Source organism: Chrysemys picta, chromosome 1 (assembly GCF_011386835.1).
Source record: "Chrysemys picta bellii isolate R12L10 chromosome 1, ASM1138683v2, whole genome shotgun sequence".
NCBI lineage: Eukaryota > Metazoa > Chordata > Testudines > Emydidae > Chrysemys > Chrysemys picta.
In genome coordinates this window covers 238,226,409-238,242,984 of record NC_088791.1, presented here as the reverse complement: position 1 = coordinate 238,242,984, position 16,576 = coordinate 238,226,409, and the positions used below count along the sequence as shown (strand labels likewise).

Genomic DNA, 16,576 nt, shown 5'->3' with positions numbered 1-16,576 from the left:
AGGGAACTGAGCCCCCAAGGAATGCCCAATATCCTCTCAAGAACCTGCTTTGAGGAGCACCGCCCCATTCTCAGGCCTTTCCCTGTTTCTCCCCTGGGGCAAGTGACTTCATTAGAACCACAACTTTTCTAGGCAACAGCAGCTTTTATGGCTCCCACATGGCGAAGAGTACCCAATGAGACCAGAGGAATAGACAGGGAGATAACACGCATAAGCTTCTTTTCATTGTGGGCCTCTGCAGGACCTGAACATGGAGCGTCTGAGCAGCCATTTCACACCTCTAACCTTGCCAGCCCGACTGCCCCAAGATGGGTCAAACCAGCACAAAGCTGCCCTCCGTGATCCTCAAGAACTGGCCCAATGGGAATTGCACACATGGCTGAATTTGGAAAGTAATATTTTCATGGCACATTTTTCTACAATGCACAGGTTACACACACACAAAATCCTCCTCCTGCCTTTTTGGATTTATTACCTCTGATTTCTGGATTAACCAATTAGCTGTATACTAGTTGGAAATTGTTGTTCTTAGACTTATAGCCTACTGCCATTTTAATACAGATAAGGACTGGCTAATCAAAATACTCTCAGGAAAAAAAAAACATTTTTAATACACAATAGTTGTGTAATAAAGATTGATGAAAAAATAAATACAGACAAAATCAGCCAGCTCCAGAATCAGTGAAATCAAACATCAGCTTTTGTAGCAATTTTAGTCATAACAGTGCTGATAACCAGGCTCTTCAAATTATTTTGATGTGAAGCATAATATTATTTGACAGAATCTAGCTAATGAAAATAGCAGTAAATAGATACAAACAAAACCAAGTATGTTTTTCTGCTCACAAACCTGTGATCCAGAAATAAAAATTTCCATTCCAGACTATGTCTTGAAGTGAATTCCTCTAAAGGTTCCTCAACTATGCACATTTCCTGCATTGGGAAGAAGATCTGTTTACTAAGATTGTTAACTTTATCTCTCAGCTTCATCTGTTTCTTGTTAAATAGGAATACACAGCAGGTATGAGGAATATAATCAAATAGAAAGTACAGATGTCAACCAGTAATATTGAATAGAAATCTAATGTTAATACAAACTGATACTAACATTATTGCATAGGGTAAGAAAAGAATACTCTACAATACATGCCAAGTTAATAATCATTATTATTTCTTACAGTATTTAGGATATTATGTTTTTAAAGCACTCTACAGATAGCGAGAGCACAACTGCTGCATTGCAAGAGCCCACATTAGAGGATAGTGCACAACCCAGGCAGGAACTCTGCCTGTCTACCCTGCAATTAGAGACCCACAGCTGGCCCATGCCAGCTGACTTGGGCTGAGGGGCTTGGGCTAAAGGGCTGTTTAATTGTAGTGCAGACATTCAGGCTCGGGCTGTAGCCCAAGCTCTGGGACCCTCCCACCTTGCATCCGAACATCTACACTGCAATTAAACAGTCCCATAGCCTGATCCCCATGAGCCTGAGTCAGTTGGCATGGGCCAGCCGCAAGTGCCTAACCGCAGTGCAGACACACCCTAAGAAGCATTGTGCTTTTAGCAGTCACGTTGCCTCCAGGAGCCCTTAGCTGCTGTTGCACCCTTGAACCTGTGCTCTCTCCTCCTGTAGAAATTCAACACCACTGGCCTATGTGAGAAGGGGCAGCACACCTCTGTGGATCAATCTGAGGTATGCATGTGGCCTCCTATATTACCACTGTACCTGAGCACTATGCAATCCTTTAATACATTCATCCTCACAGCATCCCTGTGGGATAGGGGAATACTATTATGCCTATTTTTCAGCTAAGGAACTGAAGGAAAAGAGAGAGTATATGACAGGAAGTCTGTGGCAGAACAGGGAACTGAATCTGGGTATCCTAAGTCCCATGCCCACATGCTAACCACTGGAGCATGCTACCTGGAAGCATAGTCCTTGGGTATCCTGAGTGCAAGGACTGAAACTCTGCCCAGCCTTTGTACAGGGGCATAAAGAGGTAGGTTCCTTTCACCTTGTTCTCACGTCCCACTCCTACATGCATTCATACCAGAGCCAGGAACAACCTGGCCCTAATTAAGCCTCCCAACGCCTACAGGAGCAAGTGATATTAATAATTAGTAAACACATTATGGTAGGTAGGACTGGGGCCTCTTTGTGAAAAAATAAAATCCCTGCTCCAGAGCGATGATGGCAATAATAATATACTAGAGGGTTGCACACTTTGTTGCATCTCTAGGCAGACCTCACTGCACATACTAGGGCCTCCTTGCATTCTTCCATTCAACCCCACAAGTTCTCTGTGTTCACCCTCTCATCTCCTTCCTTGCAATCCACACCCCCATGCCTGGGAGGGGATGTCTCCCATGTCTGTGTGCTCCCATTCTTCTCCTTTGTGCCCACCCCCATTGATCAGATGTGGCACTTAAAGGTTATCATGTTACAGACAAACAGAGAGAGAGAGCAGAGTGCTAGACATCGCTTTGCTCAGACAATCAGAAAGATCAGTATTTTAGAGTGGGAAATTGAGACACAGATGTTAAATGACTTGTCCCAGGTCATAGCAAGTAAATTGAGGAGCCAAGATTTGTTTCAGCAGTTCTTGGCTCCCCGAGCCGTTTCCAGGTCACTTACAACACACAGTCACTTATTATCATTGGCAGTTTATGTTAATGCAACATTAACGTTGAGTTTTAACTACACAAAGGAAAGGAAATTCAGAGTACTATTAGTAAGAATACTACTATTGCAGTTTATGAGAAGTATTCTTGCTTTTCCAGAGGAGACTGTACAGTCAGGGCTGTGAATCAGTCAAGAATGCCTTTAAAAATCCCAGTGCAGTATTGGCGTGAGGTTGAGCGACCAATGCTGTCAAATGAGATTTGTCTCAATTAGATTTCTTAAACTCAGAGGATAGGACAGCCGATACAGCAGCTTACATTTGCCAACTAAGAACAGCAGTGGCTGGTGCTAGGCTGAATGCAGTGTCCCGTCCTCAAAAAGTGAATTTCCTAGTGTCATGATGGGAGAAGAGTGGGAAGGGTCATTTTAATGCACCTGTCTAGCCAACTGAGGGCATGGTGTCAGCATCTCTACTCTGCTGCTCCATCCCAGTGTTGGGAAAATACAGCTAAGGAATGCCACACTAGGCATCCAAGTGGCATCCCCTGATTGCATTTCCCAGTATAAAGAAATAGATATATCACCATTTCCAACACCATTTCCATCAACCCTGCAACAGACCAATAACCCTACTCATTGTATATAGTGTATACTCACTGGAGTACTGTGTCCAGTTTTGGGCCCCAAACTACAAGAAGGATGTGAAAAATTGGAGAGAGTCCAGTGGAGGGCAACAAAAATGATTAGGGGGCTGGAGCACATGACTTTTGAGGAGAGGCTGAGAGAACTGGGATTGTTTAGTCTGCAGAAGAGAAGAATGAGGAGGGATTTGATAGCTCCTTTCAACTACCTGAAAGGGGGTTCCAAAGAGGATGGATCTAGACTGTTCTCAGTGGTACCAGATGACAGAACAAGGAGTAATGGTCTCAAGTTGCAGTGGGGAATCTTTAGGTTGGATATTAGGAAATACTATTTTACTAGGAGGGTGGTGAAACACTGGAATGGGTTACCTAGGGAGGTGGTTGAATCTCCATCCTTAGAGGTTTTTAAGGTCAGGTTTGACAAAGCCCCGGCTGGGATGATTTAGTTGGTGTTGGTCCTGCTTTGAGCGGGGGTTGGACTAGATGACCTCTTGAGGTCCCTTCCAACCCTGATATTCTATGATTCTATATTGGATTTTGATTCATGATTGTGAAGTCTCTATATTCTGATCAACTCTGTTAGTAAAATTTGGAATTTTGCATGTACAGAGATTGAAAGAATATACAGTACCTCTAAGACTAATGCACTCCATTACATGCACTTACCTTTAAAAACTGAGGTGTTGCCAGTCGAACAGTAGCAACAAAACAGACTTGTTTTCCTAGTGATGTTCTATAAGCCTGTGGAACAGCACCATCAAAGCAGTTACAAGTGGAATTAGGCACTGGGAAGGGAAAAAGCAAGATTAGCAGGTTTGACCTGACTGAATATTTTACAGATTTGAAAGCACTAATAAGAAATCTTACTCAGAGGAGTGTTTCAAAACCTTTTAAAGCTTATATGCATATATTTGAATCGAAGTCAGTCATGTTAGGCAAAAAGACATGAGAGCTTAACTCAAAGTAAGAAGTGTGTTTATAAAAAGTAAGGACAAACCTTCTGGTGGTATCTACAACAGCTTTCTGGAAAGAAAACCTACACATCCAGTTGCTCCTTTTCACCGTTCACAATAACAATATACATTTTAGCGATCTTACTGCATTACTTGTAGGCAGCAGATGAAAGAAGTGTTGTTAGAGGTTGAAGGGTGTTATTAAGTCACTGGTGGCAAAACATTTAGACCAATATCACTGAGGCTTTCATGGAGTTAGTAGGCATGTTTCTTCAGACACTAAAATGTATAACCCCAATTGTAGCCCCCCATCCACCCTAACCTTCTCTCTCATCCCTGCCCATCCTCCCCAATCCTTCCCTGCATCCATGAGGAACCTTCAGCCCCCCTCACTCCCCAACTCCTCCTCAGTCCACCCACATCCTCTCTCTCAGCCATAGGCCCCCCGACATCCCCTTTGATCCATCCCAGCCAGCCTCCCCAGCCCTGGGCCCTCTCCAGCCGCACCATCTACCCTAACCCCCTTGTCCTTACCAATCCCCCCACTCCCAGCCTGGATCAGTGGGGACCCTCAGTCCCCACTTCCTCCTCAATCTCTCCCCAGTCCACCCACACCCTCTCCCTGAGCCCTTGGCCCCCAGCATTCCCTTCAATCCATCCCAACCTGCCCCCCATCACTGGGCCCTCTCCAGCCTCCCTGTCCACCCTAATCCTCTCGCTCATCCTTCCCAATCCTTCCCAGTCCCTTCCTCCCAATAGCACTGAGGTTTGAAAATTATAATTATTTTAAGCAAAAGAAAAGCAGGATCTAGCAGGCTTTAGCATGTAGTTCTAGTCTTCAGAGTAGGGCATCTTTTGAGAGTCCCTGCCCCACTCTCTCTTGGCACAGTAGACTGGGAGAGGGGCTGAAAAGGGTTATAGCCACAATTTTTTATGGTGGCCTGCTAACTGTGTCTTTAATGATTCCACTGGTCTCATGTCATGTTCAGGGTCCATTGGTACCTGCATGCCCCTCAGGCCCTCATTTCTCAGCAATGGCTTGCAAAGTCGTCAAGTTGCCTCTAGCTAGCCTGTGATCCCAATGTATGTTAGTGTCACAGAGGATGAACTCCTGCTCTTCAGAGCACGTGTAGTAAAGAAAATTACACCCCAAGTTATGCTGCTTGGAGATCACAATCCTGCTACCTCTGAAGTCAATACGACAGACTTCAAATGGGACCTGGAACATTCCTGGGAGAACCTGCATGGTGAGGAGCTATTCCCTGACTCCTGCACTCTTCAGCTGACCAAGCTCCTTGACACATAGAGTTCAATCTGCATAGCAATTGCAGGTGGGGGGATGCTACCATAGAGCTTTCTCTCCTCTATCTGTGGCCTGGACTCTATTTTCTCAAGTTTCTCACAATCTGGCTGTAGCAAGGAGGAGTGGCCTCCCTTGGAGATTGACAGGGAGGGATGGCTGCACACACCCCTGATGGGCGGAAGCAGAAAGGCCATGCCCACCCCGCCAGAAGAAGAGGGGCGGAACAGGAACAGGAAATACTAAAGGCGGGTCCTGCAGGGAGACAGATGCTTCCAACCTGCTGCTAGAGCAGGAGCCTGCAGAAGATCTCTGCTGTCCCCAGGACTCACCAGGGCTGCCAGACATGCCTCATGTTGAGGAGCTGCTTGAACTGCCACTGGTGGTATATCCTGGGGAGGCAGAGGGTGACCCCAGGACCTAGGTACACCCTGAGGGAATGGTAGAAAATAGCCCAGGGACAACTTACTCTAGTCTGGCTGTGTTGCTGCCTGAATCCAGGCCACTGTGTTGTGGGTGGATTCCCTGTTGACCCAGTGGTGGAACAATCTGCCACTCTTAGGATCCTGGGCTGGTTCCTGGTGGAGTTGGGTGGACCTGTGTCCCCATAACCTCTTGCCACCTCACCCCTGGGGTGGCAGCCTCCCCACCTTAGGCCAATGTTAGTCTACTGTCTTCCAGAGCTAGGACACTAGACCCTGTATTGCCCTGCCCTGCCTGAGGGCTGAAGCCTTAGACTTTTGGTGCCTGGCCCTGCTGAAGGGCCTGGGCTCCTGGACTATAAACTACTCTCTCCTGCCTCAGGGCCCCTTATGCTGTTTGCATGCGTTGCCCTGCTTGAGGGCTTGAGCCCTGATGACAGATAACTGGTAGGCCCAGGCCAGAGGGCCTGAGGTCTAGAGACAGCTAATTTCTCCCCTTTTACAGATTACCATTCTAAATGTGTGATGGGGAGGAGATCTGGCCTCCCTTGGAGATTGAGAGGGAGGGATGGCCACGCCCTCCTACACTGGCTCCTTTCTGTACCACACACCAGAGGCAAATGTGCCCTTTGGTGAAGAAAGGCTGCCTTTCAGCCAATTTGTATATTAGTCTATATGGGTAGTTCACTAGCAGTTTTTATGTTGGGTATCTGCTGTACTGGCTTTTTATAATGGACTTCTCTTCACTGGCTTATGTATTAAGCCAACTTATTACACATGCTTTTTGAACCCAATGCAAGCTATGGTAAAGTCACACTATACCAATACATAGCTGATAACATGAATAACAGTGAGAAACAGAAAAAAAAAGTAGTCTGTAGAGAATTCACATCTGTGATTAATCAGATCAGACCATTGTGGATTCGTTTATGTACTGAGCCAAAAAGTACAAAGGAGAAGAAAAATGCCACATTTAAGAAAGTGGTGCAGATGTCAGCATCTGTATAATTTAAAAAAATCTCTAGACATGAAACATCCTCTACCTGAGCCTTAAGGGCATAATTGACCGTATTATTAACATAAAAATTAAGGGAAATATTCTCCTTCCATAAGTAAGGTGTGTATTTGCTGTTCCTCTTAGGACTTCCTAAGAATTTGTATTCCAATTCTGCTGCTGCATTTGTATGCTTATATGAGGGCTTCTGTGGGACTTATATAAAAGAGGTGGGAGAAAATGGAAAAGGAGTATGAACTGCAGGAAAATAGGAGGAACCTGCATAAGCAGCAATTTGCATTGTTCTACATGGGCTTTATCATGCCACTGAGTATTTTGCAGTACTTTGAATCTCAGAAGGGAGTTCTGTTTAAAAATCAATGGCATGATACACACTCATATTAAGGGCACTGTAAAAAGTTACTTCCAGGCATACTTCTCAACACCATGAGCAGTCACATGTGAAGTCAACAGGACCATTCCCAATAGTAACCCTTAATTCTAATAGTTAAATGTATGCAGGATGGATCCTAAGAGGCCGAAAGGGCCTAAGCAAAGTCTCCTAAATGCAGGTGTGATAAATTAAAAAACTGGTAAGTGAGCCTATTAACTTTGCTCAGTGGGGAAGACACAACAGAAAAGCTTTTGGGCTGAGAAATACTGCTGGTATTTCCACTGGAGCATTTTAGGTTATTTGGTATGAACAAGCTTAAATCAGAGATACTTCTGTGTTTGTACAAAAAGGCAAAACACAGTCCTAAATTTTGCATTTACAAAATAGAATAGTGCATTATATTCCCAAAAGGAAAATGTAATCCAGAAAGGATAAGAATTGCTATGCAGTAAATGTATCTGTCAAATTTGGGATTTTGCTATTGACAGAGCAGAGCTACTGTTGACAAGAGTTTAAAAAATCAGGAGCAGGAATATTAGGGGCATAGATGTTACAAAAATTTTTTAAAAAAAGAATACAAGCCCTAAAATCCATGGATACAAATATTTCTACCTTTGGGGACAAAGATCACTGCATGTGAAATGAATGGAATATATTTATGAAACAAAGGCTCCATTATCTAGTTGAGAATGACACAGCATCCAACTGGTCTACCCACACTTTTTATTTTAATTTAGAATGTTTCAGACCATTTGTTTCTTATACAACCCTCTAATATATGCTGTTTACATTTTGAGTGTGTGTGTTATTTATTCTTTATTGCTTATCTTAACACAGATGATAAACATAACAGATACAGCAAAGAGAAGAAAGGAATCTAACCTGGAGTAGAGAGTCAATTATTGGGATTTTACAACAAAATAAGTCCAAACATCTTCATTATTAAGGGCAAAAAGTAATAAAACAAAGACAATCTTTGACTGGTTAAAGACATTTGTAACAATGGTCATGTTGTTGTTGAGCCCCAGTTTGGGGTTCCTTGTAAAGTAAAATCATAAAAACAACCAGGAGTCTGGTGGCACCTTAAAGACTAACAGATTTATTTGGGCATAAGCTTTCGTGAGTAAAAACCTCACTTCTTCGGATAGTGAGGTTTTTACTCACGAAAACTTATGCCCAAATAAATCTGTTAGTCTTTAAGGTGCCACCAGACTCCTTGTTGTTTTTGTAGATACAGACTAACATGGCTACCCCCTGATACTTAAAATCATAAACTAATCCACGGAGTTATTCCCTTTCAGAAAAAAATGAGAAATGGAAGAGAAAGAGGAAGAGCATAGAGAGCGAGAAAATGATCAAGCAAATGCCCAAAACATTAATAAGAAGGCAGGAGAGGAATGATAGGATGGAGGGGGAGGGGGAAAGGAACTAAGAGGGTATGAGTTGGAAAGATGGGAGGGGACTAGGAAGCACTGCACACAAAAATAGGGTTACCCATTGGGCAATTTAATTGATTAAGTGATTATTCCAATAATTCCAAAAAATGAGGATCATATATCCATAAGCCTATCTTGTTTCTACTGCAAAACCTTATTTGTTCCATTGCTGCCAAGCTCACCAAGTCAGGGTACCATTCTTCAATAGTTTGGCACACTTGGAACTTTCATTGTTGTATAATTAGGCACTTAGCTACCATCAGAGCTCTCCAACCAAAGTTTTTTGAAGGATTTTAGTTTCCAAGATGGATTGGTTAGGCCTAGGATGGCATGGTCAGCCTGCAGTTCCATCCTGATAAAGAGAAAGAAATTGGCCCAAATATTTACCACTGTCCAAAAAAAAGATGGATTACAGGGGCAACATGTGGTATAAACTAGTGCTGCTGCATTGCAGTGCCAGCATTTGTCACACAGGTGACTGCTCTGGATCTGAAAAGTCTATATAGAGTCCAGTACATCCTCCAAATAATTTTCTGATGCATTAATCTTAGCTCCAAGTGAGCAGTGATGTATATTGGAACAAATCTGAGTCCACTGAATATTGGTAAGGGAGACTGAAAGTTCTTGTTCCTATTTCCTTCTATCATTGTCACTACTGATTGCCACTTTGCCTGATGGATAGGAATACATTCTGGCCCCTGACCTAGGTATGCAATATAACAGTTTCAAAAAGCCCCAAAACTAAGGGGGCCCAGTGTTGCAAGGGCATTTGGCCCAAATTGGAGTTGCAGAGCTTGTCTAAGTTTCAGGAATTGCCATTTCTTCTTTGGGCCCAGTTGGAATTTCTCCCTTAGGCGAGGAAAGGGCATGAAGGAATCCTTTTCAATTATGTTGTTTATGCTCACAATCCTTTTTTAAAATCCAATTAAGCCACAGAACAGGACTATGGGCAATTAAAATTTTGGACTTACTCCAAATCGAAGTCTTTGAGTGTACTAAGGGATGATACTTAAACTTAGAAGCAACCAGATACCAGGCTTTCCTAGCAGCAAAAATTGTAACGAATTTCTCTTTATGGAAATGGTAGAGGTCTGAGTTCAGGACTTATTCTAGTGGCAGTGGGGTTACAGTCCCTTCCCCCTGCTCAGCCAGGCTGAGGAGCCTGGGGGAGGGAGAGCATAGAATCATAGAAATGTAGGGCTGGAAGGGACCTCAAGAACTGGATGTCAAGTCCAGTCAGGGCCATCCCTAGGAGGGTGCGAGGCCCGGGGCAGAAGTGATGGCTTCATCTCTTCCAGGACTGACCATGCCAGCCAATTGCACTGGCCTGCAGGGCCTACCAAAGCGCGGGGCCGGGAGCAGTTGCCCCGATTCACCCTTCCCAAGGGATGGCTCTGAGTCCAGTTCCCTGCACCTAGATCATTCCTGACAGGTGTTTGTCTAAACTATTCTTAAAAACCTCCAGTGATGGGGATTCCAAAACCTCTCTGGGAAGCCTATTCTAGCACTTCACTATCCATATAGTTAGCAAGTTTTTCCTATCTAAGCTAATATCTAACCTTGCTGCCAATTAAGCCTGTTATTTCCTTCAGTGGACATGGTGATCAATTGTTCTCCATCTGCTCTATAACAGCCCTTAATATATTTGAAGACTGTTATCGGGTCCCATCCCCCCCCAATCAGGTCCCTTTTCTCAGACTCATGTCGAGGGGTCAGCCATTGTGGTATTTAGCTCAAAATTGAGGATATATAATAAAACCTAAGGTTGGGCAGACCAAAGCCTCTTGACAGAATAGGCAGCTGTATTTTTTTTTTAAAGGATACTCTGGGCTTGTTGCCCACACCTTCAATATGGTTTTTAAAAGGTTGTTAAATCTGAAAAAAAATATTTGGGGGAATATAAACTGGCAAGGAGCTAAGAACAAATAGACATCTCGGGAGGACATTCTCTTTAATATATTACCTCTGCCCAAAAGGGATAGATGGAGGGCTAGCCATCTATGTAAATCCAAAGCTTTCTGTGTGATAAAAGGCTTGAGATTAATTTTTACTATTTCTTTTATGTTCCTAGGAAAGAGGACTCACAAGTACCTGATTTGCACCTGCTGCCAGGAAAAAAGTATTATCTAAAATGGCATAATTATGCACCCCTTGGGAGACAGAGAGCTTCCAACTTATGCCAATTAATTTTGTACCTTGCGATCTTCCCAAATAATTCCATAATTTGTAATGTTAGGGATGGTCTGAAGGGGTTCGTGATGAATAAAAGCATATCACCAGCATGTAAGATGATTTTTGTCTCCTCGGATCCTGTTTTTATATCCTGTATCCCCCGATATGACCTTATTTGTATTGTCAGCAACCCTAAGGCCAAATCAAAGGCGGGTGGGGGTGGGCAGGGGACAGCCCTGTCTAGAATTATGGTGGAGATTGAAAGAAAAGGAGATATAGTTATTGGTTATGACATGCGAGCTAAAATTGGACTACAAAAGTCTAATCCAGGAAATGAAAGAGGGACCAAATCCAAATTTGTGTAGAATGAGGACCAAATATCTCCAAATTACTCTACTGAAGGGTTTTTCCACATCCGGTAACACAACTGCCATTGGTTTCAAGGGATTTTGATAGTAGGACAGCACAGCGATAACCTGACCGGTGTTGTCCAACTCATGTCTCTTTTGTATGAAATCCACGTGTATTATGTTCCTTTTTACTTTTTTCTGATTGTCCAGCTAGGATTTTAGACAATATTTTAATGTTGGAGTTGATTAAGGATATTGGTTTACATTCCTGAGCATCTTTTCCAGACTTAAGAGTGACTGAGATAAGGTTTCATTCACTGAGAGGGACAGGGTTCCTCTAACAAAAGCTTCTGTATATAATTCGGTCAGTTTGGGAGCCAGGGTGCCTGAACTGGGCATAAAATTCAGCTGGAAAGCCATCTAGGCCCAGGGCCATACCTGTTGCTTACAGCAGCCATAATGTCAGAGGAATGTAATAAGAAATCAAGCCAAATTTAGTGTTCTTCTGTTAGTTGGGGGGAGCTGCAGATGTTGGGTGTATTCCTCAAAGAACTGGTTGATGGGGCGGTCTTCCTCTAAATACAAGCACTGGTAAAATTTGGAGAATTGTTCATTAATTCTTTAATGACCAGTGACACTCTGGCCCTGACTAGAGTGAATTGAATTGATTTTTAGCTTTTAGTGATTTTATTGTAAGGCCATGTGCTAATAATTACCCAGCTTTATTGCCAGATTCCCAGTACATCTGTTTCAGTCTAACCAAAGTAAATTCAGCCTGTGCTGAGGTTATTTTATTCATTTCATATCTGACACTGGTCTTGGAGTTTAACCAAAGTGGGTGAATAAGCATAGTTGAGCATTTCCATTAAATTCACCAGCTCAGCTTGTTTGGCTCTCTTTATGTGGGAGAAGTAGAATATCATCCTACCCCTTAAGTATGCCTTGGAAGTGTTGTTCACTAGACCAAAGGGTTGTTGTTCGTCTCAAAGAAAAAAATTATTTTTCCCCACACACTTTTTAAATTGTGTGTCAAGTAGTAAAGAGGAGTTTTACCCCCATATTCTGGTAGTCCCTTGTTTTTCAGGAGACAACAGCTTGCAATACCACAGGTGAACGATCACAGATTGTAATCAATTTTATTTCATTGTTAATAACAGAGCTCACCAAACCACCTATTACTAAAAAATAATTGAGGAGGCGGAGCGGAGGTGAGGTGAGCTGGGGTAGGGGGGTGGGGCGGAGAGCTGCCGGTGGGCGTAGAGCACCCACCAATTTTTCCCTGTGGTTGTTCCAGCCCCAGAGCACCCACGGAGTCGGCGCCTATGCTCAGAAGCACTTCCTTACAATGCTTGTCTTCACTGCAGAGCTAACTCGAGTTATCACTCGAGTGTTGCCCCTAACTCGTCTCATCCACACACACAAACACGTGTCTAGCACATCAGAGGAGACAGGCAACAGTTTAAATTAGCGTAATTTGTCAGCTGTCAACACAATCACTCTGTGCTGCTCAGACAGTGAGGTCACTCTCACTCAAGCGAGGCTAATTTGAGAGGAGGTGACTCCACTGGAGCTAAATTAACTCTGCAATGAAGACACAGTCACAGAGATTGCCTCACAGCACATCATCAGGGATCAGGGTTTGGCTCTCTGTGGTCAAAGCCATGGAACCTGCCTCCAAACCTAGTGTTCCTGTGTTAACAGTTCTGGCTCCCAGCACCCCGATTCCTCTCTGTCAGCCCAGCTTCATTACAGATATGCTGCCAGGGATCCCCTCTGTCTGTGGCTAGTCCCTGAGGTAAGGAGATCTGTAGAAGAGTGAATATGTGCCTTTGGCTATATTAACTTTTCTGGGTAATTTCCACTGAGCCATAAGCATCTCCGTCCTGCCTCCCTCCCTTCCCTGCTGCATAGACTCCAGACCTCACAAAGCCCCTCCCACTTAGTTGGGGCATAGGGGTGGGGACAAGGTGCTAGGAAGGTGTCTTGAGCCTTCCTTCTGTGTGTAGGAGGGATGTTCAACGAGTGGAGGACTGTTACATGGGTGGAGCCAAGGGTATATGATCTGGATCATTGAAAAGTGAAAATAATTGTCAAACAATCAGCCTGTTGCATGCAAGGTGTCTGCACTGTATTATATGGAAGGGTCTCTGTAGCATCTCCAAGGTACCAAAAAAAAAAAAAAAAAAGCTCATGGCTGAGACTTTCAGAACTGACTAGGGGATTTAGCCAGACATGCCTCTGAAATTAGTGAGGGTTGTGTGAGTAAAAGCTCTAGTTGGCTTCGAAAATCTCAACCTTCAGAATTAGATCACTAAAGTCCATCTTTACATGCTGCTCTAAGACCAAACATATCTCCTAGGGACGCAGCATGGCCTAGTGTATATGGCATTGGAGTGGGAATCAGGAGATGTGTGATTGTACAGTGCCCAACGCAATGGGGCTTTCATCTCAGTTGGGGTATTACACACTATTGTAATATAAATAATTAAAAATAATAAATGCACCTTTGAGGTTAATGAGCAGATACTTCAGGGAAGGTCACATGAAAGAAAATTAGTGACTTATTAAAAAAAGTTTTGAATAAGAGTATGTGAGGCAACATGGATCTAGTGCAACTTCCAACTTTAGTGAAGGTTAAATGAAAAGGAAACATGGAAAAGATTTATTAGACTGACTGTTCCTATCATGAATGTGTCTGACATTACATGAATCAGAACTTAACAATTACATATTCTGATCAGATACAGCCTGCATGAAATAAGCTGAAGGGGAACTCATATTAATGTAGTAGAAATACGAGGTCAGAGTACATTCAGTGAATATTTCCCAGAAAGAGCCAAAACAAGTTGCTAAAAACTTAGGTCAGAAATGGCATCAAAGGACTAAAAAAAATAAGAGATCTTTACTAAAGGAAGAACATCCTCTACCAAGTCCCCATGCGTAAAAACATGTTCACTGCTGTCAAATGCTACAAGGAAAAACATTCTTGCATGCATTCATGAGGAATTATCTTGCTAATTAAGCTTCATTTTTTCTTCTTCCTTCCCAGTGTACTTGGCTAATTGTTTTCCTATTCCTAGCTTCATTATTTTTTCCTTCGAGAACAACTTTCAAAGGCAGATTCTGGGGCCGGGGGAAGAGTACCACAATGCAATTCTTTGGAATCTCTCTCCCCTCCTACTCCTCACACCCCTCTACCGTGGACATTTTGTCCAGGAGTGCTGACGTCGCATCCTGCTGAGGTGCCAACGTGTGGTTGGCAGAAAAAGGGAAACTGGCTGGAAAACTGGTATTTATTTAATGGAAAAAAGAATAATTAATCATTAGACCAGCAGGTCTCAACCCCATGGTGAGCTACAGAGCAATCTGAGTCGGTCACTGAAGCTGTTGTGTTTCCCTTACACTCCTGCTCCTGCAGGGCTGAGGGAACAGCACCAACCAAAAAGCACGGCCTACTGTTTCATAGAGTTACAGATTCCAAGATCAGAAGGGACCATTGTGATCATCTAGTCTGACCTGTGTAACACAGGCCACAGAACTTCACCCCAAATAATTCCTAGAGCAGAGCTTTTAGACAAACATCCAATCTTGATTTAAAAATTGCTAGTGATGAAGAATCCACAATGACCTTTGAAATTGTTCCAATGGTTAATTACCCTCATTGTTAAAAATTTACACCTTATTTCCAGTCTGAATTTGTCTAACTTCAGCTTCCAGCCATTGGATCGTGTTATACCTTTGCGTGACACACTGACAAGACAATTTATCAAATATTTGTTCCCTGTGTAGGTACTTATAAACTGTGTTCAAATCACCCCCTAACCTTCTCTTTGTTAAGCTAAACAGATTGAGCTCCTTGAGTCTTTCACTATAAGGCATGTTTTCGAATTCTTTAATCATTCTTGTGGCTCTTCTCCGAACCCTCTCCAATTTATCAACATCCTTCTTGAATTATGTCACCAGAACTGGACCCAGTATTCCAGAAGCAGTCACACCAGTGCCAAATACTCCTACTCGAGATTCCCCTATGCAGGCATCGAAGGATCACATTAGCCCTTTTGGCCACAAAGTTGCACTGGGAGCTCATGTTCAGCTGATTATCCAGCATAATCCCCAAATTTCTTTCAGAGTCACTGCTTCCCAGGATAGAATCCCCCATCCTGTGAGTATGGCCTACATTGTTTGTTCCTAATATACTCATTTACATTTAGCCCCATTAAAACTATTTGCTTGCGTCCAGTTTACCAAGCGATCCAGATCACTTTGAATCAGTGTCCTGTCCTCTTCATTATTTACCACTTTCCCAATTTTTGTATGCTTGGCAAACTTTATCAGTGATGATTTTATGTTTTCTTCCAAGTCACCAACCCATGTTGACTCGCATTAATTATTCTATTCTCCTTCAATTCTTTATTAATAGAGTCCCGTATCAGTCACTCCATTATTTTGCCTGAGATCAGTGTCATACTGACAGGCCTTGGTCATCCTGTTTGCCCCTTTTAAATATGGGCACAACATTAGCTTTATTCAAGTCTTCTGGAACTTCCCCAGTGCTCCAAGCCTTATTGAACATCAACATTAATGGTCTAGCGAGCTGATCAGCCAGCTCTTTTAAAACTCTTGGATGCAAGTTATCTGGACCTGCTTATTTAAAAATGTCTCATTGTTGCAGCTGCTGTTTAACATCCTTCTAAGATACTAGTGGAATGGAAAGATTGTTATCACCATCATATGACACTACATCACCTATTTTCTTCCCAAATACAGAACAGAAATATGTATTGAACACTTCTGCCTTTTCTGTATTACTATTGATAATTCTACCATTTCCATCTGGCAATCACATACAGCTCCCTCTGTACCAGGGAAGTAACAGCTTGGTAGCCTGCCAAGGAACAGAAAAGAGTTTTGCCAAGCAGTCGAGCCTGACTCTTGGGAGCCCCGCTCCTGCCTTACTGAGCCTTCTCCCCCGGAGCACAGCAGGAAACCCAGCACACTTCTGTTCACACCAAAAACTTGATGGCACTGAAGCTGCTGGGCCCTCTAACAACTCAGAGGCCAACCAAAATCAAGAAGAGAATGCTGCAGTTCTCCCCTTAACACAGATGTTGGTGAATGAGAACAGACACTGGATGGATTTTAAACTGCCACAACTTGATTAAACTTGGCACAAAGGGGAGGGGGGGGGGAAGCTACCCACCTGTCACCTATACTCTCACATACCAGGCATTTTAAGTGGTTCCAGTGTGGAGGTTACAGGGCTCCTACCATACAATCCATAATTTGGGGTAGA

The 16,576-nt window shown here is 43.2% G+C and overlaps 1 protein-coding gene across 3 annotated transcripts in view; it reads right to left on the bottom strand.

Moving 5' to 3' along the window:
• The window catches only part of NPAS2 (neuronal PAS domain protein 2), a 148,015-nt gene that overhangs the window by 40,917 nt on the left and 90,522 nt on the right, over positions 1-16,576 (bottom strand). For all 3 annotated transcript variants that reach the window (XM_005283251.5, XM_005283252.5, XM_065580890.1), the window contains exons 8-9: positions 3,929-4,047; positions 851-933 (exon numbers count right to left, since the gene is read on the bottom strand). In XM_005283251.5, the coding sequence (XP_005283308.2) occupies positions 851-933; positions 3,929-4,047 (202 nt within the window). The remainder of the gene's footprint in view (positions 1-850; positions 934-3,928; positions 4,048-16,576) is intronic.